This window comes from Schistosoma haematobium, chromosome 4, assembly GCF_000699445.3.
Source record: "Schistosoma haematobium chromosome 4, whole genome shotgun sequence".
Taxonomy (NCBI): domain Eukaryota; kingdom Metazoa; phylum Platyhelminthes; class Trematoda; order Strigeidida; family Schistosomatidae; genus Schistosoma; species Schistosoma haematobium.
The window spans coordinates 36,127,083-36,153,641 of NC_067199.1; the positions used below are offsets into that span (position 1 = coordinate 36,127,083).

The 26,559-nt window shown below is 33.3% G+C and overlaps 2 protein-coding genes across 2 annotated transcripts in view; both read left to right on the forward strand.

The window, feature by feature from the left end:
* Nucleotides 1-18,157, forward strand: part of OSBPL10 (Oxysterol-binding protein- protein 10) — a 42,817-nt gene extending 24,660 nt beyond the window's left edge. Inside the window, exons 16-22 of the mRNA XM_051216298.1 lie at nt 2,126-2,211; nt 4,939-5,020; nt 5,568-5,886; nt 7,939-8,102; nt 11,056-11,250; nt 12,951-13,115; nt 15,448-18,157. Of these exons, the coding sequence (XP_051066875.1) occupies nt 2,126-2,211; nt 4,939-5,020; nt 5,568-5,886; nt 7,939-8,102; nt 11,056-11,250; nt 12,951-13,115; nt 15,448-15,567 (1,131 nt within the window). The 3' untranslated portion in view covers nt 15,568-18,157. The remainder of the gene's footprint in view (nt 1-2,125; nt 2,212-4,938; nt 5,021-5,567; nt 5,887-7,938; nt 8,103-11,055; nt 11,251-12,950; nt 13,116-15,447) is intronic.
* Nucleotides 18,158-18,211: 54 nt separating this feature from the next.
* MS3_00007959 (uncharacterized protein) lies at nt 18,212-20,193 on the forward strand. The gene has a single exon (XM_051216299.1). It carries the CDS (start codon nt 19,327-19,329, stop codon nt 19,687-19,689), a length of 363 nt encoding a protein of 120 aa, XP_051066876.1. The 5' UTR covers nt 18,212-19,326; the 3' UTR covers nt 19,690-20,193.
* Nucleotides 20,194-26,559: the final 6,366 nt, after the last annotated feature.

Consider the following 26,559-nt stretch of genomic DNA (forward strand, 5'->3'; position numbering starts at 1 on the left):
ATAACGCATCACTTAACTCAGTAGAAATTGTATCTGACTGTTTACTTTATTGAATGTAGATGTCATGTTGTAACATCTTCTGGTTTAGATGTGTTTTTCTTTTAAAAAAATCAATTATATTTTGACGTTTCATGTGCACTTGTGTTTGCGTGTACGTATATGAGTGTTTTCTGCCGCCAATTCGAACTACTTCAGAGAATTTTTACAGATGAAATGGTTGACACGTTTTTTCACTTGTCAAATACTGTGTTATGTTTGATGACTGACAACTCGAAATGGATTGATAAGTATCAGTGGTGAGATTATAATCTATGGACGATCTTTGAGCAATCGTTAAGTGACCTTGTAAGTGTCCATCTACTTACTAAAGTTAAATGAGAATTAAAAATTGGAGTGAGGAACTAAGTTTTGGATTTACAGTTGGACGTTAGGTTTATAAATAAGGATTAAGATTTTCATCACGAATTGACATCAGGTATAATTCCAAGATGCTACTTAGTGATTTGGTTGAATGAATTTCACGTCAAAGATTTTCTATCTTAGATTTGATTAGTCCATCCATAAATTATAGTCTTGCCAAAATAATAATCAAAATAACTAATTAACAATAATGATGAGTTTTAATTGTATGGAGGCAGATCTCTAATATTGTTAGAAGTATAACACTGGTTGCCACTACTCAATTACCCACACCATGAAACAACACTTTTTCTCAAAAATATAGAAAAGAAACTGGGTTTAAGGATGATTTTGACAACTTAGCAGCGTTACAGCGGAGAAAAACCCAAGGAACAAGACCTTTCTGTGGGTATCTCTTGGCATTTTACTTCGATGCTTTTAGTTCTCTGCCACTAACGATAAGAATTCACGGTGAGGTGTGCTATTTTTGGTATCGAGATTTACTAACCCTCTCGTTTCATTGTAAAAGAGGGAATGATGGTTGTCTGACGGAAATATTATCTTACCGTCACGCCCTGGTGCAGTCAACAGTAGGATTTCACCCGCGAACCACTAATTTTGTGCTTCTCCAACCAATCCGCCTAATACGATAGAACCTAAATAGAAAAGTACTCCAACTAATATATTTCACTTGGGTCATCACACTATGCAAGCCCGACAACCATATCAAGGTATAACAGCTACACACGGGGGTAAAATAGTAGTATAACAGTAAAAGGAATAATAATAAAAGCCAAATAAAATTAATGTTTTTATGAAATGAAAAGTATGTTCTGCAACGTTATATCTCAGATTTGAATGAAGATAAAACATAAATGTATATGTATCATGAGGATCGATTATTTGAAGCATGTCATATAACTACCCTAGTCGTGAATTACAGTTATCTCATGAACATCTAACAGAAAGTGTAAAAGACTTAATGAATTGATCCACTAGTTTGCTTTGACTGTCGTTTAGCAATTTGTAAACCTCACAATACGCTGAACAGGATAGCATCGTGGTTACATGGTGAACATAACTGGATAATGATGATTCACAACATCTTTATCCAATGTTCCACTTTTAAAAAAGTACTCTGAGACTAATATCGACATTGTAAGCATAAATGGCCTTAACTAAACAAAATTAGTATTTTTAAGGTAGTCTAGTTTAATTTTGACGGTATTAATGTGGATTAACAGAAAACCAATAATTGTGAAAGTTTTTGAATAGAAAGTTGTTCAAACGGTTGTTTATTTATAGTATAAATATATGAATGTTTAAGAATCCGATATTATTAGTAGTATGGTTTATGTAATACTTGTGCACAGACTTAATTAGTTGAGTAAGTAAAGCTCAAATAAGAAGCAAGAAAGTAGAAATTTTAATTAAGCTCGTGGAAAAAACAAAAGTCGTGTGATAAACTGATGAGAATAAAGTTACCATAGCAAAAAATATTGATAACTCAGTCATATTTATATTATGGCAACAGTTTCAACTTTTTATCGTCTTCATGTACTCTTCGTTACAAACTGGCTACAATAAAATCTATTTACTAAATTAATTTTTGTATATGTATTGTTTCTAGGACAATCAATCATTATTCAATGATCGTTTGATTCATCACTTTGTATTGTATAAAATGTATATTTCTGTTATTATATACTTCCTTCTTTCTATGTAGGTAGTTTTCCCTACGTTTATTTTGGCGGAATATTCTTTGCTAGAAATGTTTGCTAATTATATGGCCCATCCGAATTTGTTTTGCAGGTATATATGTGCACATCTCCTTTTCATTGAACACTATCGAAATCATTATATATGCCAGATTTTTAAATGTGATTGATTTAATCAGTAAGGTCATTTCAGGCTATGTGTTCACTCTCTGTCGCTTATTTATTATAAAATCCTATCTAGTAGTATCTATTCGAAGATATGAATATTTACTTCTATTTTAGATAACTCACAATATGTACTGATTTCGGCAAGGTAACCATTGCAAACTAGGTATCTTTGAAAAGTTGTATTAACTTTTATGTTTAGGCTTCTACAACCGTGTACACTAAAGAAGATCACATCTGGGATTGAAACTAAAATCTTCAGACCTTGTACTTAGCGCGTTACTTTTAGATACCACTAAGTAGTGATGCTTACTAGTTTCTCTTGTGCAACTGTTATTTGCCACGTTCTAGAGTTACTCTACAAGTGACCTTGATAAGTCCTTACCCAGTTATTAGTCAATCAGAATACAACTAGTATGAATAAATAATGGATTACATATAGTGGCAAAAATTAGCATGGATCTAAAATTTTACACGATGAATAAACTTGGAAAAGATTGAAGTGTAATCAGGGATTGAGTTGGGAATTAAGATAGAAGAATGATTTGTACAAATGATATGAATGAATGCCTATACATTCAGTTCTTTGATTTTAAATCTCACGGATGTTCAATTTACTTTGAAAAGTTCATAAGCTAGGATAAAAATATCATAAACATTTTGATTGGATTTGTTTTCTTTTATAACTAACTATTGGTAGCTTCTTCACTCTCAACTGGTTAAAAACTATCCATTCCCTTTATATTCAATTTCGAACAAAAATCTAAAAGCTACCATCTTAAATCCAATTATTTCGGTAGTATAGTATAGTTCTGTCAACCATGTTTTCAACTGCCATCAATTCATGATACTGCGTATCCACCATCCACTGCCATCAGGGATAATCCCTGTTTCAATCTTCTCACAACAAGACTTAATCTCACTAGTCACTAGCATGAAATAGGTACTTACGTATTTCTGTAATTTAAAAATATAAGGAGATCGAAAATGCCCTGGATCATATTTTTCATACTGAAGTTCCTAGGAGACTATTTCATGAAAGAAATGTATTTTTTCACAATGTTTATTCTAAGTTAAGAATAAATATCAAGCTCTAGTGTGTAAGGTTGTTTTTTTAATCCGTTAGTATTGTGGTGTGGGTTACTTATATCCATATAAGTAGTATATAACGTTGGTCAGGCATAAAATGTATTTCAGCAGAAGATCGTTAAGGAAAGAACGGAAACGGAACGCAATTGGTATGAAAAGGCATGAACAATCAAATCTGAGACGATGGACTAATATTAGCACAGACTGCAGAAAATAAGAATGTGGCACGGCGGGCATGAACCAACGCTAGAACGAGTGCTTTAAAGGGGGGACAGTGTGGTGTGTGCTACCTATATCGACATAATTATTATATGACGTTAGTCAGGAACAGAAAATCTGGCAGCGGAGAGACAAGAGAATCGAACAGTAAAGAATCGAAACAGAATGCAATTGGTATGAAAATGCAAGAACAATGAGGTCTGAGTCATTTTGAGACAATTGATGGTCATTTTGCAAATTAAGCATTTACCATATGGTTGTTAGATTTTATTAACAAGTTCTGTAATTTCCTGTCAAATACATTTAGTTGTCGCCACTGGTGTTCTTGTTCACCACAGTATCATATCTGTTATTCAAATTAGATTTATTTCGTACAACTATCCAGTTGCAAGTAGTATTATTTCAGAGAATTATGATTTCCTCATTCCACTTCTCTGACATTTGTCTTAATAATTACATCTCACTGTACCAATATGTCGTGGGAATTTGAACTGATGACATATATGCCAGATTTTAGCTTGGGCATGACTGACTGACTGATTAGCTAATTTCTTCTCTCATCATCTGAGAAGAAAAATACCTCTCTTTACTTATCTCTGCCTTTGTTGATTTTTGCATTTTATATATTTTCATGTTCATTCATATATCTGTTAATTTCTTCTTAATCTCAATCAATAAGTTGGTCATTTTTACGTTGCATTGCTCTGCATATACATCTAAGTTTGCAATAATCTAGATTATTAATAGTGTCGTATTCTATATGAACATGAATTCACGCTATACATTAATTATTAGTCTTTTTTATTCTGTTGTTTCATTACATATTCATACTTTGACTCTTCCATACTCCTTTATTATGTTTATAATGAAGTTGATACTTATGATTCAAAATATTTTTGATCTAATTTAACAGGAAAATAAATTAGTTGGATATCATATAGTTTAATTCATAAATTCAGCTCAGTATATTGTAGATTTCCTCTCTATTTCGACGTCCAGAAGATAAAATTCAAATTCCATGTAATATAACTTGTTCCTTTTACTACATTCAAATGTACCATCCTCATATGTAGTAGTGTCATAAAATATAACAAAATCCATTTTATATAGGATATTTACTGTATATACTACATTAGGTGGTTTTATAAATCGCACACTATAGAAAGATTATCCATCTAATATTCAATAGATGATTGTTTTCATGAATCACTTCAATTAAACTCTAAAAAAAGTAGATTTGTGAGGTTTTATTATTCTGTTAACTCTTTCAGATTACTAGTGTATAAATAAATATCATTTATAATGAGTTTACTATTTCTCTATTATATATGTTTATTTTATTTTACAGCATTACTGACTATGTAGATCCTGAATGGCGTATGATAGCATTTATTCAATGGTATCTTACTACATTTCATTCTGGACATCTGGTTTGTTCATATTTTATTTGTATATATATATATATATATTGTTATTTAAACAAATATAATCTTATCAGAATGGGTTATGTGGAGATTTATAGACATTCCACTGGTTGAAATCATGAGTCAATTGAAGCTAGACCACCATGGAAAACCTGGAAGCACTGGACGGCTGTTTCGTCCTAGTATGGGACTCCTCAGCAGTACGCATCCACGATCCCGCACCCCGCGATATTCGAACCCATGACCTATCAGTCTCGCGCCGAGCGCTTAACCAACCAGACCACTGAGCCGGCCGGCATCCAACGGTGTTACTGTCTAACTTCAACTAATCCACGAAGTTGCGCCACCGTACACCAAGTTGAACTCCACTGGTAACGAATTCTCACTAGAACTCCAGGAGTGTCTCCTGAAGTCAGTCACTAGTGAGCAGGTGATTATTATTATCAGAATGGTCTGTTGTGAGATAGGAACTCACTGAAAGCAATGGTGTACGGTCCTGAATTCCATTGCCACTATCCATCTTTGCTTAAAATGATATTTTTTCTCTTTAAAGGATACAATTGCCAAAAAGCCATATAATCCTATTATTGGTGAGACGTTTCATTGTAGTTGGATTGTACCACCAGATCAACTAAACAGTGAATCATGTTTATCAGAAATAAATAAAGATACGTGTAAAATGTCCACCACCACAAAAAACAACTACAATGTACCCGTAGTTATAAGATATTGTGCTGAACAAGTTTCTCATCATCCATCTGTTACTGTCTTTCAATTTTCTTGTCCTATCAAACAAATGAAATTGACTGGTTCATTGTGTACTCAGTCTAAATTCCAAGGCATGAGTGTTTGTGCAGCAATGTTAGGCAAATGTAAGTGTACATTTTAACATTGATAATGTTTATTTTAAATATTATTTATTTATTCTTATCAAGTACATTTCTGAAGGATAAACAGTTCAAACACTTTAATTTCAACTTGATGTGGAGAGCCATTCAGAAGTAGTCTGATGAAAAGGTCAATCGATGGCAATCAGAAGTGACTGAAAGGACAGATGCATTTCATTAACTAATAAATGGATCAATATATATGAGTATTTGTACATTTTATTCAGCAGTCCAATACACTTTCTCACTCACTCTTGTATTCTCGCTTAAGTAGTCAGTTGGGGAGCTTAGCGCGTAGCACATCGTGTACCAATATCAGATTTTGGATACCACCCGTCACAACACAACCAAATAGTAATGATCATGAATTTGAAATGCTTACACCTATCTTATCTCATAAATATCTCTCATTAGTATCATTATAGGTGCATAAGCAATAAGAGTACTCTTGCTTGTTATGTCCTATATTAAGCATTTCTAAAATGAAGCGATCAAATATATTTTTGTAAGTTACCAATATATAAATCATTTTGTACCATTCGTTTGTACCTTCATTTTGTCAAATGTTTGTGTGTTCAAAGCTGTTTTAGTGTTTTGAAAAACAAACACTACAAGTTAGATAATAATTCTAAACGTCATTAATCAAAATTGTTTTTCATTTATCATACTGCTGTATGATTTTAAACTCCTATACTACAATCAGTCATAGGTAACTTAGGATTTACCACTGGTGTCCATCGGTTCAAGTTTCCATACCTCATCGGCTCAGTGAAATGAAATTATCAAGACGAATTCCATATTAGTAGAAGTGGTTATAGTATCAGTGATAGTAGAAAAAGTGAAGCTTAGAAAATATGATTCGAGAAGGAAGAATAAATTCACGAAATAGCAAGCATAATGCAATTTTAAAATTCAAGATTTATGGGAAGACAGACGAGTGAGTGCATCTACCCGATTGCGAGCAGTTTACGATACTGTTATGGACTCCAAAATTGATGGTTAGCACTTATCTACATGCCTCTATCCAGGAAAGGGGAGTGTACTTATAAAAAATAAGTGAATAAGTATAATATAAATAAGGAGATAGAGTTCACTTATAAATACACTCAAGAAAGAGTTGTTTTTGTTTCATTTTTCTGAAAAATGTAATAGAAGATTACAATAAGATTGTCATTAACTGCTATTATGACCCATGTTTGATGCTATCTCAAGCCATTAAGTTGTACTATTTTCAGGACCTTAACCAAAGGAGTCTTGATGAATCAACCTATATCAATTTTTGACAGCTTCTGTTGATACTTTAACACAATCTCGTAAAATGGCCACTACTCCACTTTTCACAATCCCAGTCACAACATCATGGAATGATGCATGATTTAAAGATTGGTATAACCAAATAATTTTCTTTGAAGTTGTTTTTTGAAATTTTTATTATTAACTCATCTACTTAGTACACATTCGTGTACTTGGCTTTGGGTCTAACTGTAAATGTGTAGGATAGTGATACTACTCGATTAACCAAACACTAAGTTACATTGAGTGGGGTCCAACTTAGCGATTGCTTTAATGTGTATTTAACATATAAGTGATATATTTACCCTCAGCCTTTACTTCTTGATATATTGTTAGAAAATACAATAAATTCAAATAATTTTCATGTCTTTTTTCGTATATTCTCTCAGATTAGTTTGAAAATCCCGTTATGAGCTAGTTTTTTTGTACAGTTCTTTTACCTACGGAAGTGTTCTCGCATTGTTTTAAAATATATAACATTAACTGTTATCTAACACTTTCCTACTAAACCTGGTCCAACATTGTAGTTGACTGACTGACTGTAGCCTGGTACTATACGTCAGACTCCACGATGATATTTTTCTTAATCATGTATAGTAGATCGATTGTTTTTCTGTATCTACAATTTACCTTTGTTTTTCATATTTATTTATATTTATATATGTATATACTGTCTCTTATTTTACTGCACACAACGACGTTACACCCAATGTTTATCTTCTTGATGTAATTGATATTCTATAGTAATATTGAAACTTGGTGAGCATAATGACGAAGAGTATCACTTTTCCCTGCCTGCGGTATACGCTAGATCAATTTTAACAGTACCTTGGGTTGAATTCGGTGATAAAGTCTCTGTCACATGCCCTCAAACTGGCTATTCAGCTGTTATCACATTTTTAACTAAGGTAAGATGGCTATGCAAGTCAGCTGGTGTTTTTTTGTTTGTTTGTAAACAATCGATACACTTATTTTGTTTATGAAAATTTGTTTACAACTTGTGAAACGTAGATTTTGTTTACTTTGCAACGTTCGTATGTCTCACTATGGACAGTATAATAACAATGAAACCAATAATAATAATGATAAAACCGGCTTCAATTAGTACTGTTTGTTTGGTTACAGTAAGCCATTATCAGCACATATACGAAATTAAGACAAACTTTCTGTCTGATGAGCATTCAACCTGTAAATATCTGAAAAGTATATCTAGAAAGTTTTTAAACAAAGATTAGCTGTCATTCACATTCATCTGCAAGTGTCATTATCAGTCTTTCTGCTTTTATGACATCTTTTTCCATCACTGAATATATTTGGTGTATGAATTCTGTAGAAATCGCCTCTCGTTTTGCCAAACGACAGAGCAGGGAAATACACGAACCATCGCGGAGCAGCTGCTTGAGTTTCTTAGTAATTAGATTTACAATAGGCTGTAAGCATCTTGTAAAAGTGCCAAAGTTTACATGGTTTATAGAAAAACTTATGGTGATAAATCGATGTTTGGAACTGGTGTTCCAGAAGTTTAAGCAAACCGCCATGTGTTTGTAGACTGAATTTCGACTCACTGGTTCAGTGTTTTCGTGTTCATCACAAGATATGAATGTTCTTGGTTTGATCTCATGCGCCTGGCTTTATGGATGAGCAAAACTGGATTGTTGTGGAAATAAGTTTAAACAGTCATCCAGTTCTCCATAGTTTACGATGGTTTTTCAGTCCAGAACCTGGAAGGACTGAACAATTAAATGATATGAATCTAACATCTTTTACGCGGTAAATTGCACCAACTACGACAACCATTACAGTAGTTAAAGCATTTTCCCCAAGTATTTACACATTCATGAATATGAATTATCAATTAAACGATAAGACATGTCGTTGCGTTTACAAAACTTCAGAAGTAAAGTCTACTAGAATAACGTCGAGTTTTTCAACGGAGAAAGCTGTAGTAGTCGTAGTAGTAGTATTAGTGAATTTCACGGAATGCGAAATTACGGTCGTTTAAAGCATGAAATCTTTCTCGATACTTAGGGTCATCAACTAATTGTATGTAGTTTTGAAAAGATATTAAATGTACCCCCTTTGTATTTCCTAGTGTTCAGGAGTGGTTTTTTGTTACTCGAATGAATATCTACTTAGTATATATGAGATAACTTCTAAATCATTGTAAGATGTTCCTTGTCGTTGGTTCGTACTTTCCTTTCGTCTCAGATTCTCGACAATATTTTATTGTAGCCCTAGTGATCCATAATTATTAGACACTTGCCTTTATTCTATGCCTATTTGTTGACCTTAGGTTCTATCCATTTTATAGGATTTTCATGTATTCAATAAATACAAAATTATCTTGGCTGTTCTCATGAAAATTTACAGTATGTGACTTATTCACATCACTCAATAGGATGTTTATACTTCCTCAGGATTATTGCACATTATTATTCTATACACGAGAAGTGTCTTGCTCAAAGTCTATTTACACTGTCTTATACAGTGTGAATCCGTTTCACTTCATTATTCATAACTAATAGAGAACCTGATAGAAATATTGGTCAACTGAAGTTGCCTTACCACGACAAAATGATTAGTGAGAAACTAAAAGTAACGGCACCATCATTGAAAGTAAAGGTGACTAAGTGTTTGAAAATACTTTTCAGAGAAGAAATGAATTTAACAAATAAAAAATACCGAATAATACTGAAGAAAAATATAGAGAACACAGGGAAGATAATGTTCTTTGCAACGATTTCATTAACTGAAACTGTACATTTGTATTTATAGTCATTTCGTTTGCTAAAAAAAATAGTAGTCTATAGTCACAAAGAATGCTGTTGAATAATTAGGGGAAAATTGGAACGGTATTGTGTCACGTAAATTGTCTACAAAAGTCAGATATTGAAACGAAGTTTTGTAGTAATCTAACAGTTAATAAAAAATGTCAATATGAAGATAATTGTTCACTTGATAAATATTGAAAACAGAACCACTAAAAGTCGTATTAATGATTAATAATTAAAAGCTTTAATAGTTGAATTCATGAGTTGATTTAAGCTAGACGACCATTGAAAACCTCGAAGCACTGGACGGTCGTTTCGTCCTAGTATGGGACTCCTCAGTAGCTCAAATCAATTAGTGAATCTAACTAACAAAATGACTACAATCTCCACAAACCCCCATTCTGATGATAATTAATAGTCGTGCAGAATAATTGGAAAGGATTGAGAAAAAAGCCAATAGATAATGAAAGATAAAAAAAAGATGGTATGATGAATTGAACACTCTATAGTTTGTACATAAAGGTCAGGTTTGAATTGGTGATTAGCTATAATTATAATCAATCCAAACCATTATTAGAATTTTAAATTAATCTGTTCTCAATTTCTTTTATTAGGTGGATAATTATCTTAACCTTGGTATTCTTCATTATTCGCTTAGGCTATTATATAGTTTCTTTTCAGGATCTGACACCATTTTATTATTAAAGACTACTATTTTTAGCAAATAAATACAATTGTACAGCTTGAGCTAATGAAATCTTCAAAAAGATAAACGTTTCGTCAATAAATTATCTATGTTCTTCTTCAATGACACAATAGATCGTTTATTGTTATTTGAAAATAATATTGAAGCTGAAGACTTAGCAGAAAATAAAGAGTGAATGAATCTTCTCTATTGCTATGAATGATTTTGTACTATATTCACACATTCAAAGTATGATCAAAATACTACACTATTATCTGTTCTGTGGAATATAGTATGGTAATAAAAGTATAGTATTTTCTAATTAAAATTAAGCCTATTAATGAAACCTTAGTTCTTAGTTAGCACTAATTCATTTTTGTATACTATTATTTTGATAAACAATAGCCACATTATGAAGATAAACTACATTGTATCACTGGAGAAATTTACAATACACACAGTATTTCTCCAACTTCATCTGATCGTTCAGCCAAAGGGCCTGGGTCATCACCATTAAGTTCAGTTAGAAATAGCAATCATTTAATTGCACGTATTTCTGGTGAATGGAATAATATTATCAATTTTGAAGTTTTTAATAAGGTAAAATTAAAGTTAGTGGTTTCTAACGCTTTTTTGCTTGATTGTTTATTATCATTATTACCGCTTACTTTCTACACTCAACTAACCTAACTCTACGAAGAAAGCAAACAATGAATATGTAAGAAATTGAAGCCGAATGAGCTGCTTACATTTGACGTGATTTTTTTATAACTGGTCAAACCGACACTTACAAGAACATGTTTGCAATGATCTTGACTGAGTGAATAATTCACTAACTATGGTTCCTCCATACATTCATATCACCTACCATGTATAACTGCATCTTTTTGTGATCTATTCAGTTCCACTCTATCTGTTAATTCAGAGACGTACAAGGACCGTATATACTTATAAGATATGATATATTACTTTAGAGGGTTATATCATTTTCGTTTTCTAATCGAATCCGGTTTTAAGTGAAGCAAGTAATACTGTGGTGTGTGCTACTTATATTGATATAAGTAGTATATGACGCGAGTTAAAGAACGTAATGTCTGGCAGCAGAAGATGGGGGAAGATCAAGAAACGAAGAGCGGGAACGCAATGCAATTTGTAAGAAAACGCATGAACCACGAAATGTGAGACAACAGATTGATGATTGCAACAGCAACAGTCCGGTTTGATATGATGGAATGATATTTTGCAAATTAACGATTTACTATTTGGTTTTTCTATTTTACCAAGTAACTCTGTAAATTTGTGCTAAATACATTCGGTTGTCTCTACCCGTGTTCTGTTCACTATAATACTACTAATGATTAGTACAATAAGTTTACGATTCATCAGCGTGAAATACATTTTGTTACGTAATATATTGACAAATTATTTAATTGAACAATATAACTGTTCTAATGATTTCTATCATGAGAATATCCTGGTACGGCCGAGAGTGGGCAGAGTCACTCCCCTCTCGAAATGCTCTCACATGGCCACGTGCATACAACCACTGCCAGGGAAATCCTACTCACTGCCTTCTCGTGGCGGTGGTGCTGTTCACGAAGTTCAGAGAACGAAAAGTGAATGTCTGGCGCTTTAACCGGGTTGGTAGAGTCCACCTAGGGTAGTTGGAAAACCCTGATTCCAAATCATTGGTGTACATGGGCTCTAGGATCCTAAGGAAACAAATGGCGTACGAACCAATTGTCGGTCACTAGCTATCATGAGACTACATCTCCTTACGTTGCTTCACTGTCTTGTGGGTCAGACCTTTACGTCGAAGGCTCATGGGGTGGCCCCCTAAGAGAATCACCTGCTTCGGTTTTGGCACCCAGGCAGTATCTCGACCCTCATATAAACAGAATGATTTATGTGACGCATATGTATTTGGTGCTTCCTTGTACCAATGTTTATGTGTTTAAATAAAAAAGTTATTTCTAGCTACAAAATATGGAATGTTCCACATCATTTATTCATGACAGACATCTTCATTCAACTAGAACAATGGTAGATTAATGTTTTAATCACAAAAAAAGATCATTTAAATAATTCTATTTGAAAATTGCTTATAAATTAGGTCATTTGCTAAGTTTATTCTAGTGTGTGTGTGTGTGTGTTTTGTTCTAACATTTTAATCATGTCCGTTTTCTTTTAAACAGTAAGAATTGTTTAGTGTAACTATAATTTTTATTTTCACAATATTTTTTCTTTTTTAAAAAAAACTGTTTAATTCTACTACTGAATTGTTTATCTTTTCTTTTTAGAATTTAAATAAATGGTCAGTGAATGTCAATCAATTGCCTGTTTTCTCAAAACATATACGTCCTATTGAATATCAACAACCAGAAGAATCTCGTCGTTTATGGCAAAATGTTACTAAAGCTTTACAATTAAAAAATTTTAATTTGGCTACAGAGAAAAAACAAGAAGTATGTTTAGTTATTGTTTAGTCTTTAATTCTATGCTCAATTCATTGTCTAGTCTCTTTTTTTTAATTACTTTAAACCAACTAGTATGCATTAATATTTCTACGTCATCTAATTTATCCAGTCAATTAATTTCTGTAATAATATCAGCCTGAGACAAATAGTATCAATGTTAGTGGATAACAGTTGCATAATTTTGCAAATCATCTAAAGCTAATATTGTAGTTTGTTGGATACCAACTCAGTGATCTAAAGGATAAGCGCTTTATGCTAGACCTGAAGATCATGAGTTGTATTGTTCACGAGCTCATATTTTTGCACTTTCAAATTGTCCCATATGTGGACGAAACAGTTGTTTAGAGCTTCTTAAATCTCAAGAGTTGTCTAACGAAACTCAGTCTGTGATATAAAACTTCAAACAGTTATTAAGCTAGCGGAAACGCTACTATGTTTAATTTTAAAAGTTATTCAGTACCCATGATATATGTTAAATTTATCTTAAATAACTGAATTCGTTGTATTTCTATCCAACAGATTATCTATAAAGACTAGTAAAATCATATGATTGAATCTGTAGTAAAAAGTTTAGTTTGCATCATTTCGTATAATTCTATTTTCTTGTTTCTGTTGCTATAAATAAATTATCACCCTCGTATTTTTCAAATGATTTCTTTGTGTGATGTTACGAATCATAATTGATAATCATATTTGTTTATAACTAAATAAGGGATTGATTGTTTTCGTGCTTGATAATAAATCCCATTTGATCAAACAAATACTGAGCAAATAATTATTTTTACTTTATTAAGTCGTTGATGGTGGTCAGCAAGGAAACCCTTAGACCTAAGTCTCGTACTAGTAGAAATAATGTAAGTTGAAAACTGGAGCGTTTAACAAAATAAGAAATGGTATAATCGATGAATTAAAATTATTCTCTCCTTTTCACTATAGTTTATTATACTCAGTCAGTCAGTCGTCTACAGTGTAGAACCAGGCACATATATGCATCAAGCCAAGTTGTCATACCTCATTAGCACAACAAGATGAACACCAAATTCATAGAAGTAGTTACTTCAATGGTAGTAAAAAAAGATTTTATTTAGGGATGTGCTATAGGGAGAAAAAAAGGTATAAAGTAGTTTTTATCTCACCGTTTAGGGGAAGACGAAGAGTCTATACACCTACGCGATTGGGATCGATTCTGAGTCATGTCACCCAGAGTCTCCAACCATTGGTTACGATATTCGCACGGACTCCAACCAAGTAGTATGCATCTATCAGTATGGCTCAGATCAGTGGTTAGTGACTTCAAGGACTGATGCCACGTTTTGGTTTGGCCACCCCTATCTTTCTTCGATCCTTCCCCAACACTAGTCAGCATTGCACGTCGTGGTAATTGGTGTTCGGGCATACGCAACACGTGACCCAACCATCTCAGTCGATGAAGATTCACAACCTCATCAACTGATTTACCATCATTCCCTAATACCCTGCGTCTAGCCTCACTATTACTTACCCGGTGATCCCAGCAGATGCTAGGAATATTTCTAAGGCATTTGCGGTCAAATACTAGTAGCTTACGTTTATCTTCTACTCTTAATGGCCACGTTTCGCAGCCGTAAAGTAGAACAGAACGAACTGCCGCACGGTATACTCGTCCCTTAATTGATAGACGGATATCTCGCCTTCGCCATAGGTGACGTAAGTTGGCAAAAGCCAAATGAGCTTTTTGAATCCGTGCTGAGATTTCGTCAGACACCAACCCTTTAGGGCTGATCAGACTTCCAAGATAAGTGAAGGTGTCAATGCGTTCGACTATTTCACTCCCTATCCTTAGTTCAGGTGTTGATGTAAACCAGTCCTGAAGAAGCAATTCGCATTTAGAGGGGTAGAAGTGTATCCCATACATCCTGAAGTTGTTGCTCAGTGCTATCAAAAGACTGCATTTTATCATTGTCTTCACCAAACAGGACTATGTCATCTGCGTCAATTAGTAAACTTCCTGGTAGCAGATCGATTATCGAAAACTCAATGTTTTTGACTATAATACCATTAGTAAGAATAATGATCAATAATATGCTACCGCTAGTCTAGATATTTGTTTGACATATTGTTCAGTGACTAGATCACGTTATAACAGATGCACGATTGACGAACTAGAGTTTAGACCAGACAATACTTTATTCCACACAATTACAAGCAATTCCAGTCTTACTAACAATGATATAAATGTTGTTTGATTTATTATATCATCATAGTTCATAGTCAATGAATTCACACAATCAGTCTATTCTGTTGTTGTTTTTTTCATTATTTTGGATACATCACTCTCTAGCTTGAAGAACGACAACGTTTAAGTGAGAGCTATCGAGCATTGTATAAATTCGCTTTCCCAGTCAAATACTTCACATGGTATGAAAACTCTTGGATATTGAAAACCACTTGTAATCAATAATTTACATGGAAATAATACTAGAAAGTATTTTGCCAATATATATATATATATACATTACTTTGTATTTCGTACCTTGATTGTTAATTATTTTTTGTTTCCCTCTTTTTCTATGTTCTGTTTCTTTTTTTTGTGTATTTACTACTGATTTCTTTTTATCCATCCATCTAAAATATGTACACTTATTTTGATAATGAGCATCATAAGATAACTTACACCCTGTTAAATTATTCATTTAACCGTGTTCCAGTTTAGCAGCATTAATAGAGAGGATCCTTTAAATAATGCGAAATAACAATAGCAAAATTGGTCATTAATTCAACGGTTGTTAAATATTAAAATAAAAATCAGAATCCGATATTATAGAGTGCAAATGGTGTTATCTGGAAGAAAATTACTCGAAATGATCATTTAAATTCGTGGTTTGTATACTACACATTTATTGATCAGGTCTATAACGATAAACTGTGTCGAGTAGTTCACTAGATCTTGTTGCAACGGTTAAATGGTAAGAGTTCCAGCCCCCATATACCCTGGTACGGTCGAGAGTGGGGAGAGTCAACTCTTCCTCCCAAAATGCTCTCACATAGCCACGCGCACACAACCTCTGTCAGGGAAGTCCTACTCACTGCCTTTTCGCGGCTGGGGTGTTGTTTATGAAATTGAGAGGATGAAGAGCGAATGTCCTACGCTTTAACCGGATTGTTGGACATATTTGATGCCTTCTTGCACCTATGTTTATGTGTTTGAATAAATAAATAAAGAGTTCCAGCTAAGCTTCGAGGTGACAATCATTCCGTAAGTATTATGTAACTAGTCATGTCTTTCAAATTTATCCCTTCATAGGTTTAGTAATGGGGGTTATTCACTTATCATGTTTAATCAATTATAGTAAAACTCAAATCCCAATCACATATAGGTAATGATCTCTATTTCGTTATTTGATAATGTGTAGATTTCATCTTCTCGATTCTAGTACGATTTACTCCAGTTCAGCACCATAAACTCAACAATTGTTTGTATTAACAATGATTAAATTAATTATTTTATTTAGTTAATAAATCCCATATAGCAACTATGTAATATTCATAGTTTGTAAAGAACAACATCCGTAATGTGTATGATTCGTTTTAATGCGATCTGGAAAGCAGTAATTATCACGAAATCGTATTCACGGTTAGCGTTTTTTTGATACTTTTTTCAATAACCAAAGAAAGTCACACATAATACATCCAAATTGGTGAAAATTAAATAGTCTCTGTAAGACAGTTGATTAGTTTTCAAAATCTTGAAGTAATTCCTAACTTACATCTTTTCATGATATACACGTCCTTTTAACTTATCATACACATTAACCGCAATCGTGTAGTACCTGAACCATATCAGATATCTTGATCTCAACAACCAAACTAATATTTTCTTTGCGTCCATTTTTCATCATCTCGAAATCTTACAACAATTAAGATACTGATGAAATAGACAAGTTGTTCAGTGTTAATATTGAGTACAATGAGGTTCCATCCCACTAATTAGTAATGACACTTGACCAGTTCAATATTTTTGACTTAAATTTATATTTGTTTACCTCGTAACCTAAGTCGTCATAATAGAAGAAGTAGGATTCACACATTTCGCGACTTCACATTTATCTACGTAATTACATCACTGCAATATAAATTTGATGAAATAATATATCTAATTTATAGGAAAAAATACGGACAAGATTAAAAACCAAGGATCTGGTTTTATTATGATAAAGAGAGATGAAGTTATACCTGACTATTGCCTGCTAGTTGGCGTCTGTTACATGATACTTTTTTAAACTTTGGTAGTTTTATCGGCACTTCGGTTCTGATTATACTGTTTGTAAAGATTATTATTATTAATAGCTTTATTCAATATTATATTTTCGGTACAATATAAAGTTCTCATCGCAAATTATTTCAACAAGTTTCCGTTTCATATTTCTTGGTCGATCCTGATAATAAATAATGAGTCTTCGCCAGTAAAAAGTTGGCAGTTCAGGAATCGACATCTGAATAATGTACATTCTTCTCAATGTATATTGCCAGCGACCACTATATCTCGGATTTAGCTCATTCCTAACTTGTACAGCGAAAGGTCGTGAACTTTTCACAAACGCACTTGAATAGGTTATGCAATTAATTGATATAATGATTTGTTGAAACAAACAAAAGAGAGATGACTGGTTGAAATATCTAGATGGCAGGAACAGGTAGCCCGGATATTTAAGCATGCCGCCTATTTTATAAATGTGATTAAACAGTCAAATCAATCAAAACTACTTCCTAATCAGTAATATTTCAAATTAACTGCAATGAATAAATCCATATACTTATTTGTACTATCACTTTTCCAAATATAAACGAATATTCAGATTAGGTGGAATGGGGCTAGCAATGGAATTCGTGGCGCACGTTTCGTCCTCTTCGAGAATCGTCAGTTGAGCACCTAAATCGTACCAAAACTGTTCACTCTCCAGAACTAACTAAGTACCTCCCACTTCAAAAACAACGCGTTACTCATTTAGCTACCGAATTCCAGTAGATTCTCATTTATGTGACGTGTATAAATTTTTAATTAAATTTGGATTTTCCCACTATTGATATTTTGAATATGATTTGACCGATTATCCACTTTTCATCTATTCTACATAAATTAGTGTCAAAATGACTATATCGAGGCAATCCTCATATATTTAAACTCCATAGCTTGACTAAGGGTGATCTTTTTTAAAAAAAATAGGCTTAGTTTCTGTTACGTCCTTTATCTGTCTACCCACTTTGTGCAGAGAATAACTTGTGTAGTCTAGACTAAGACCTTGACGCGTTAGGTTGACTGGCTTAACCTTGAGGCTTGTGTATGCATTAGTTCGAAGTGAGACCAACTGATTGTGATAAAGAGACTATTGTACCGCCTGATTGGCTGACAAGCATGCGAGTGAGAGAAGAAAAGTCAACTGGAACACCACTCGATCTATTTCCAATTCCGATCTGGTTCCCGATTTCAGATTCGTGTACAAAGATACATGAATAAATAGATGACTAACCTGACCACAACGCGCACACCAATTTAAAAAATACAATTATGTCCCAAACTGGTGATTAGCATAGAAAATAAAGTAAAAAATATTACGTTTAAATTAGAAAAGACTATGGCAATGAATCACATATCAAACGAAAGCTTATGATCTGTAGAATAGACTAGGGACAAAAATAAATGTCAGTGTTTTGTGTTGGCACCATGCGTGGACTTCCCATTCTGATCCAATATTTTCGCGAGAGAATTGTTACATCAGACGCAGTGTCTATTTGCAATCTAAGCGGGTGCCCATTAATATTAGGGGGTGATAAATTTCCTCTCACCTGGGATTGAGTTCTGATAGCTTGCTATTAGACTCAACGAATTCGTGTTGGATCTAGGCGTAGGTTTTCTGGTACCTCTGGAGCTGTTCGGCTTCTTTTTTTGGACAAAAACCATCCAGGAGGAGTTCAGTGTTTTACAAGCTTTGAATTAAATGAAATAACTTCCTGAAAAATAACTTTCATATCTTGTCAAAGCCTCTTATTTCTCTGTTCACATCAGATTCCAATTATACTTATTACTAATAGAATAATAATAAATCAATATTATACAATTCCAAAAAAGATACGTTTATTGATTTATTTGAAATCAGTCAATAATCAATTAAATATATTCAATTAATCTATTCATTCAAATAATTAAATATTAAAAGATCTAATGAATACAATAGATAGTTTAATAGAAAAATTTTATTGGAACTCAATCTGTAAAACAATATGGAAAGAGAATACAGATCAATTGGATGAAATTATTGATTGGATCCATTCAGAAGCGGTTGTATTGAATGCAATTATACATAGTAATAATAATAATAATCTTAAAATACCATCATATGAGAAAATGATGAAAGTAATTAATTTTCTTAAAGAAAATAATTTTTGGCGTTCTCATCCATATTCACTGATTATTATCAATAATAGAAATAATAATGATGATGATAAAACTGTTGTTAAGCCAAATCATCAATTATATATGAAAAATATTAAAGATTTATGGGAAAATAATGAAAGAATTCAATAATGAATATGAAAAATAGTACAGTAATTAAATTGATATAATGAAAAAACTATTGAGAATAGAAATATGACCAAATTAATGTAAGTGTTTATATTACTTACTTACGCCTGTTACTCCTAATGGAGCATAGGCCGCCAATCAGCATTCACCAACTCACTCTGCCCTGGGCCTTAAATGAGTATATTGATGATTAGATAATTAAATGTACTTTGTTTTTGTTTGGAATATTCCCATTTGATTTGTTATTTATGTAAATAATAATAATAATAGAACTTTTAAGTGTATTGAATATTTCTTACATTGACTCAATTTCTTTTCTTTAGATATAAGCTTCGATTATATAAATTTTAATATAGTGAAAATTCCCATTTTGACATTTGGTGAATAATAAAGAAGGAATGAATCGAGCGAAGAGATTTCTTTTCAATTAGTTTTTCATCAGAATGGGTTTTGTGGAGATTTTTAGAAATTTCACTTGTTGAAATCATGAGTCAGTTGAAGCTAGACCACCATGGGAAACCTAGAGTCACTGGACGTTCGTTTCGTCCTAGTATGGGACTCCTCAGCAGTGCGCATCCACGATCCCGTACCCCGTGATATTCGAACCCATGACCTATCAGTTTCGCGCCAGGCGCTTAACCGACCAGACCACTAAGCCAGCCGGCATCCAACAGTGTTAATATCTAACTCCAACCAATCCACGAAGTTGCGCCACCGTGCACCATTGTCTTCAGTGAGTTGATATCTCACAACAGACCTGGTTGATCGTGGATGCGCACTGCCGAGGAGTCCCATACTAGGACGAAACGGCCGTCCAGTGCTTCTAGGTTTTCCATAGTGATCTGGCTTCAATTGACTCATGATTTCAACAAGTAAAATTAGTTTTTCGTCATGAAAATAAATTTTTTATCGTTCGATTCATCCCTTTTTTATCAATTTCATATAGAATTTTGATAGAGGAGTTTTATTCTTTGAGCTGGATGACTTGATTGTGAGACGATAAAAACTCTATTGAAATTATCCATCTGAGTTATAAATCTTCTTCATCATCATCTTATATAGAATTCCATGAAATTAGAATAAAATCATGGATAGTGGGCAGTTTTTTTTCCTTTTATATTTTTTTCATGACTTCTACTCTATTTATTATAGTAGTAAGGTATGGTTTATTACAAGTAACTGCAATTGTAATGTGAGCTACTTATATTTACGTAAGTAGTGTATAATGATAGTTAGGAATAGAATGTATGTCAGTAGACGATTGAGAAGGAAAGAATGGGAACGGAAAGCAATTGATATGAAAATGCAGGAACCATGAAATCTGAGACGATAGACTGATATTTGCAAAAGAAACAGTCAAGTTTGAGACAATGAATTGATATTTTGCAAATTAACTCTTTACTATATGGTTCTTAGATTTAAGTAAGATATTCTGTAGTGTTTTGTTGAATTAGATTCGATTGTCCCCACTGGTGTACTCGTTCACTACACTATTTCATGTCTATGTTTAAATAAATTTACGTCTTTTAACTGAAGTATATAACTTTTTCATAAACTATCAAATGGATAAAATTATATAAAGAAGCTTAAACTGAGAGATTATAATTATATCTTTTTCGAATTTGTTATGTTTGAAGCGATTACGAGTTCACCTAGTCTGCAGATGGAACAAAGACTCCGTGACTAAAGACCAATAAGCTAGCTATTCTGATTCGTCCCAGCCCCGCTAACTAGTAAGAAAAGTCCACGTTCGAAACGGGGAAATATATTCCGCAAGCAACCTGAAGCACGAGGAAACATGATATGCACAAGTCAAACGTATATATACAGCATAAAATTGTCCTTGGGAAGCGTTACAAACTAGCATTTAAGTACCTCTCAAGTGGGAAATACGATAGGAGGGTGAAAATGAACGCTTTTGGCGCGAAAACAAGAAAATTCACAATTTTAAAATAAAATTACAAAAATAAGGTATTTACCAAGTGAGTTCTGGGGATCTAACATCTTCAACAAAATTAGTTGTCGTTATTGGGAATAAACTTTACACAAAAGTATAATTAATTCATTAAACAGGATTAACAAATATTTCGTGGGTTGGTTGAAGTTAGAAATTAACACCGCTGGATGCTGGCTCAGTGGTCTAGTGGTTAAGTGCTCGCGCGCGAAGCCACTAGGTCCTGGGTTCGAATCTCGCAGGAAACGAGGTCGTGGATGCGCACTGCTGAGGAGTCCCACAATAGGATGAAACGGCCGTCCAGTGCTTCCAGGTGTTCCATGGTGATCTAGCTTCAACTGACTCATGATCTTAACCATCGAAACATTTGTTGATCTATTAAAAACATAAGCTTCGAAAAATCAGTTTATAAATCATTTTTAATAGTATTAACCGAATAGCAGTTCAAAAGTTGTCAAACTACTCAAATTTACAATGACTGTTATATATATAGAAACCTTTATTCTATAAAGTATTGTTTATTCTGATTTAGTTGGTTTAAAAAAAAATTATCTTAAGCATCGTTTGAAATGAGTTTTTAAAAGTCAATTTTTCCGCGAAAATAACGAAATCGAATTATTATTATTATTATTATTATTATTATTATTATTATTATTATTACTATTATTATTATTTGATTAAAACAAAGTCATAAAACAGTGGTTATTAAAGTGGAATATCCCGTAAATTATTGAAGTCTACGATTTTTTTGTTAAAAAATAGATTGTATCAACTAATTATATTTTATTGAATAGAATTAATTCACAATAAAATATCAGGTGATCATTTGTCCTTATTTGATCTAATTTCCTTTACCTAGCTAACTACTTGATATAGTTACAACTATCATCGTTGATATTAATATATTCTTAAGTTTCATGAAATAGTTCATTCCTTGACATGATCACGATCGATTGTTTGTTAATTAATTAATGTTTAAATAATATGTGATTTCTGACTTGTCAAACTGTTGGGAAACATTTGATTTTAGAACTAAATGTTATATTAAAATGTAATTATTATGTGTAGATCATGTTTCAAGCTCAAGTTAGGCATAATGAATAATGGTTTATTGGTGAAACTATCAAGTTTCATTAGAATGAACTAAAATGAAATTACTAACTGTTATATCCGAACGAAGATTAAATCATGAGTAACTTCTGAGACATATTAATTGACAAATATTATCTATACATTCTTATGGTATAACTATTCAATAATTAGGTTATGTATATTTATATTCCTCTTATTATAAGCTTTATTTTGACCTATAATTTATTATCGTACGATTTACTGTTCTTAAGCTATGTTGAGTTTGTTGACTACTGCCTCCCACGTTCACAGCCACTTTTTGGCTTTATTGTGTACAGTGTTATTTCCTATTTTATGGTGCGTTGCGATCTGTTTGTTTGATATATAAGCCCAGTGTGTGCGAAATAAATTATTCGATTCGCATAGCGGAAGCTGATATTGGTGTTCTGGACTCAAGTGGATGGGCTAGGCGGACATAGGACCAAATAAGACGCTAGGCTGCCTATACCGGTCGAACGTCATTGGTTTTGGGACAGTGCTAAAATTGTATAAGTCGTATTCTGATTGGTGGATAAGTCACGTGATAATTGCCGGACATAAAGTCATAACACTAATGTTGATTCTAGCTAACAAATTTCCGATTAACAGACTTCGTTTCAGTCTCTCCATAACGGTTCTAGTTCCCAAAATGTCTATTGACTGCCTTGATTCTATCGGAAATAATTATCACTATATTATGTTAGGAATATTCCTGCTGATTCTCAAGTAATTATGTATCTTTTATTCTAACTGGGTGTTTTATACCAGTACAGAACTGGAGTTGCGAAATTTTAGCGGATATAACATGAAAAGATAAGGAAACAGTAAATTTACTTCGGACTTCATGTTGTGACATTTTGTTCGGTTAAATGTCACATGATTTACTTGCTAGTCAGAATATGGCTTATACGGTGTTTAGCTCTGTGCCAAACCAACGACGTATTGACCGGTATGAGCAGCCTAGTGTCCTTATTGTTCCTTTTTCCTACCTGGCCCTGTCTCTTGAGTCCGGGACACCATTATCAGCTCCCACTATGCGAACCATTTATTTCAAACATACCTAGTTTATATACAAGCCAACTAGGCAACATCATACCATAAAATCGAAAATAACATTTGTACAGTATCAAGCTGAAAAGTGGCTGTGATTGTTGGAGACTAATAAATAAACTGAGCATAACTTAAAAATAGTAAATAGTATAATAGTAGTCTATAGGTCAAAATAAAGCTTATGATAAAAGGAATATGAATATACATAATCTAGTTATTGATTAAATTCACTTCGTATTGTTTATTTGAATCTTCTCATTATTTCATACACATAATTCCCTTTATTATTGTTGTAACGTGTGGTTGCACGGTTAGATGCGCAGTGTTTTATTGACGGATTCGGTGACACGGAAAACACGTACGAACGACCTAGGGTTCTGATTGGTCCCGCTTCCCTGTATAGCCCAGCCAGTTGAGTCCAGAACACAAGTCACAGCCTCTGAGATATGAATCATTATATTTCCGACATACTCTATTTATATACCAACCAAACAGACCACATCGTACCATAAAAATAGAAAACAACATCTGTACAATATTTGACAAGTGAAATAAATATTGACCAATAGGGAATGTCCATTTAAAGTCCAAGGACATCATTAGACTTAACATGATAATGATTGGTATATTCCTCTGCATCTCTAACAATTATCTTAAAGAGAGCAAGAACAAAGATTGGTACAGAATAATACGAATTCATTTTATTTCGTTAGGTTCACATCAGCTGCTTACAATCTAAAATATTTGAAATTCAAAATTATTACAGATATTGACATATTTATACATAAGAGGGTGATTAAGGATGAATAAATGTATCATGGTGTAGCAAAGATTCCGATAGGGTTAATGAGGTCATAAAATTTTGTCTCGAATAAATAAAGTTTGAGAGGGAAAGTTTCGGAACATTGAAATAGTGATTAGAACTCATGAAAATAGATTATTGGTAATAAAGAAAATATGAATTGTAATCAGTCAGTTATGTATGATGTGATTTAAAAGAGTTGGAGTAATGACGTAATAAACAAATGAATAAAAAGGGGGTTATTGTTACCAGGGTAAAGAAAGATTTATCACTGTCTCTTTTTGTATACATAAATCTGGTTTTAGACGTTTGATTGCTATTGCTTCGGCAAATTTCAAGAGGTTGGAGTTTGATTGTTTATTAATCACCTTGAAGGACTTCAATATATCAACTTCATGTCCTGTGTCAAGGAGATGTCTTGCGATGGCACTACGGGATGCTTTCAATCCGTTTGATGTTAAACTTTTCGGAATATGTTCTTTGCATCGGACGTAGGCTCTCCTTTCTGTTCTACCAATGTAACTGCTTTGGCAGATACATGTGAATTTGTATACACAGTTGGTGGTAACATGAAAAAGATACCTGTCGACCTTTGATTGTGTCTAAGAACATGTTGTTTTGATCAGGACAATCAATTTCGCTGCAGGATAAGTTCTTGTCAGTGCAGTTTTTAGTCTCATATTGATTGATCCTGTGACATCGTCACCTATCCCAAACACACACGAGTCATTATTCTAGTGGAAAAATCCAATGTTCTTATGATGATCGACTTGATTATAGGACATTGTCATATTCACAAAAACAAAGTTTACGAATCATTTTGATCGATCTGAATTCTTATAAACGGTTGGTGAAGCAAGAAAAAATGTGGCTCAAAAGATCCAGCACTTCAATGATCTCACAGATCTTGATGACTTGGCTGTGACAGACAATTCTGATGAGAAAATATCTCGGCATCCGATAATCACGTGAATGTAAAGTGGTGATAAGTTCTGGAAATGTCGAATTCAAATGTGGGTTGTCTTCGCTGTCACTTGTGAATAGTCAGTCAGTCAGTAACGACGTAGAACTTCGTACGCACGTACATCAGTTCGAGTTGCCACACCACCTTAGCACAGAGATGCAGTGGTCGATTCAAATCCCGTAGTGGTAGAGGTAGCAAGAGTATAAGCAGTAATCGGGAAGATTAGGGTTCGGAGATGTTATTTGGAAAGAGGAAAAAAGGGACATAAAGAATTCAGAAGATTAGAATTTGGGAGAACACAGAGAGTGAATGCACCTGCGCCAGTTCAGTGCAGTGTTTTGAGTTCATTAGCATAAATACTACAATACCTGTTCCGTCCAATAGCCTTATCTATGTTGTGTTTATAGGGGTATAATAAGGCTGAAGTGTTGTCGAGGAGCATAGGTTGCCCACTAGCATTCCCCATCGAACTCTGTCCTGGGCGATCATTTTCAATTGTTAAGTATGTCCTGTTTGCCAATGTGATGTAAGTCTGTTTTCACGACACCAATGATATCAATCCTTTTGTTAAGGGCCCAGAGAACTCTCTACTAGTATTTTGTTGATTAAACTAAACCACTTCCTACAAGTAAGATCCCTACCACGAAAATGCATTTACCTTAATATAAATAACACAATCCGCATGTTTGGTGTTTGTATGAACTAATGATTTCTTTGTACTTGATGACTACTTGATTTCGAATTCCAAATACAATACGTTTTTTCGTGCTCATATAGTTCTTCTCGGTTAAACTGCGTTATTTCCGGGATTCCCAGTTTGTACTATAATTCAAATACTCTAAATCATCACATTGACTTCGCGATGTAGCCTGTGATAGAACAGTTGGACATTAACTCAATTTCAGAAGCTTTTGAGGATTATTTGGAAAGTTTTGAAATGTAGAACATGACCAAGAAAGATATGAAGGGTGATAAAATTGTGACACATTTCCT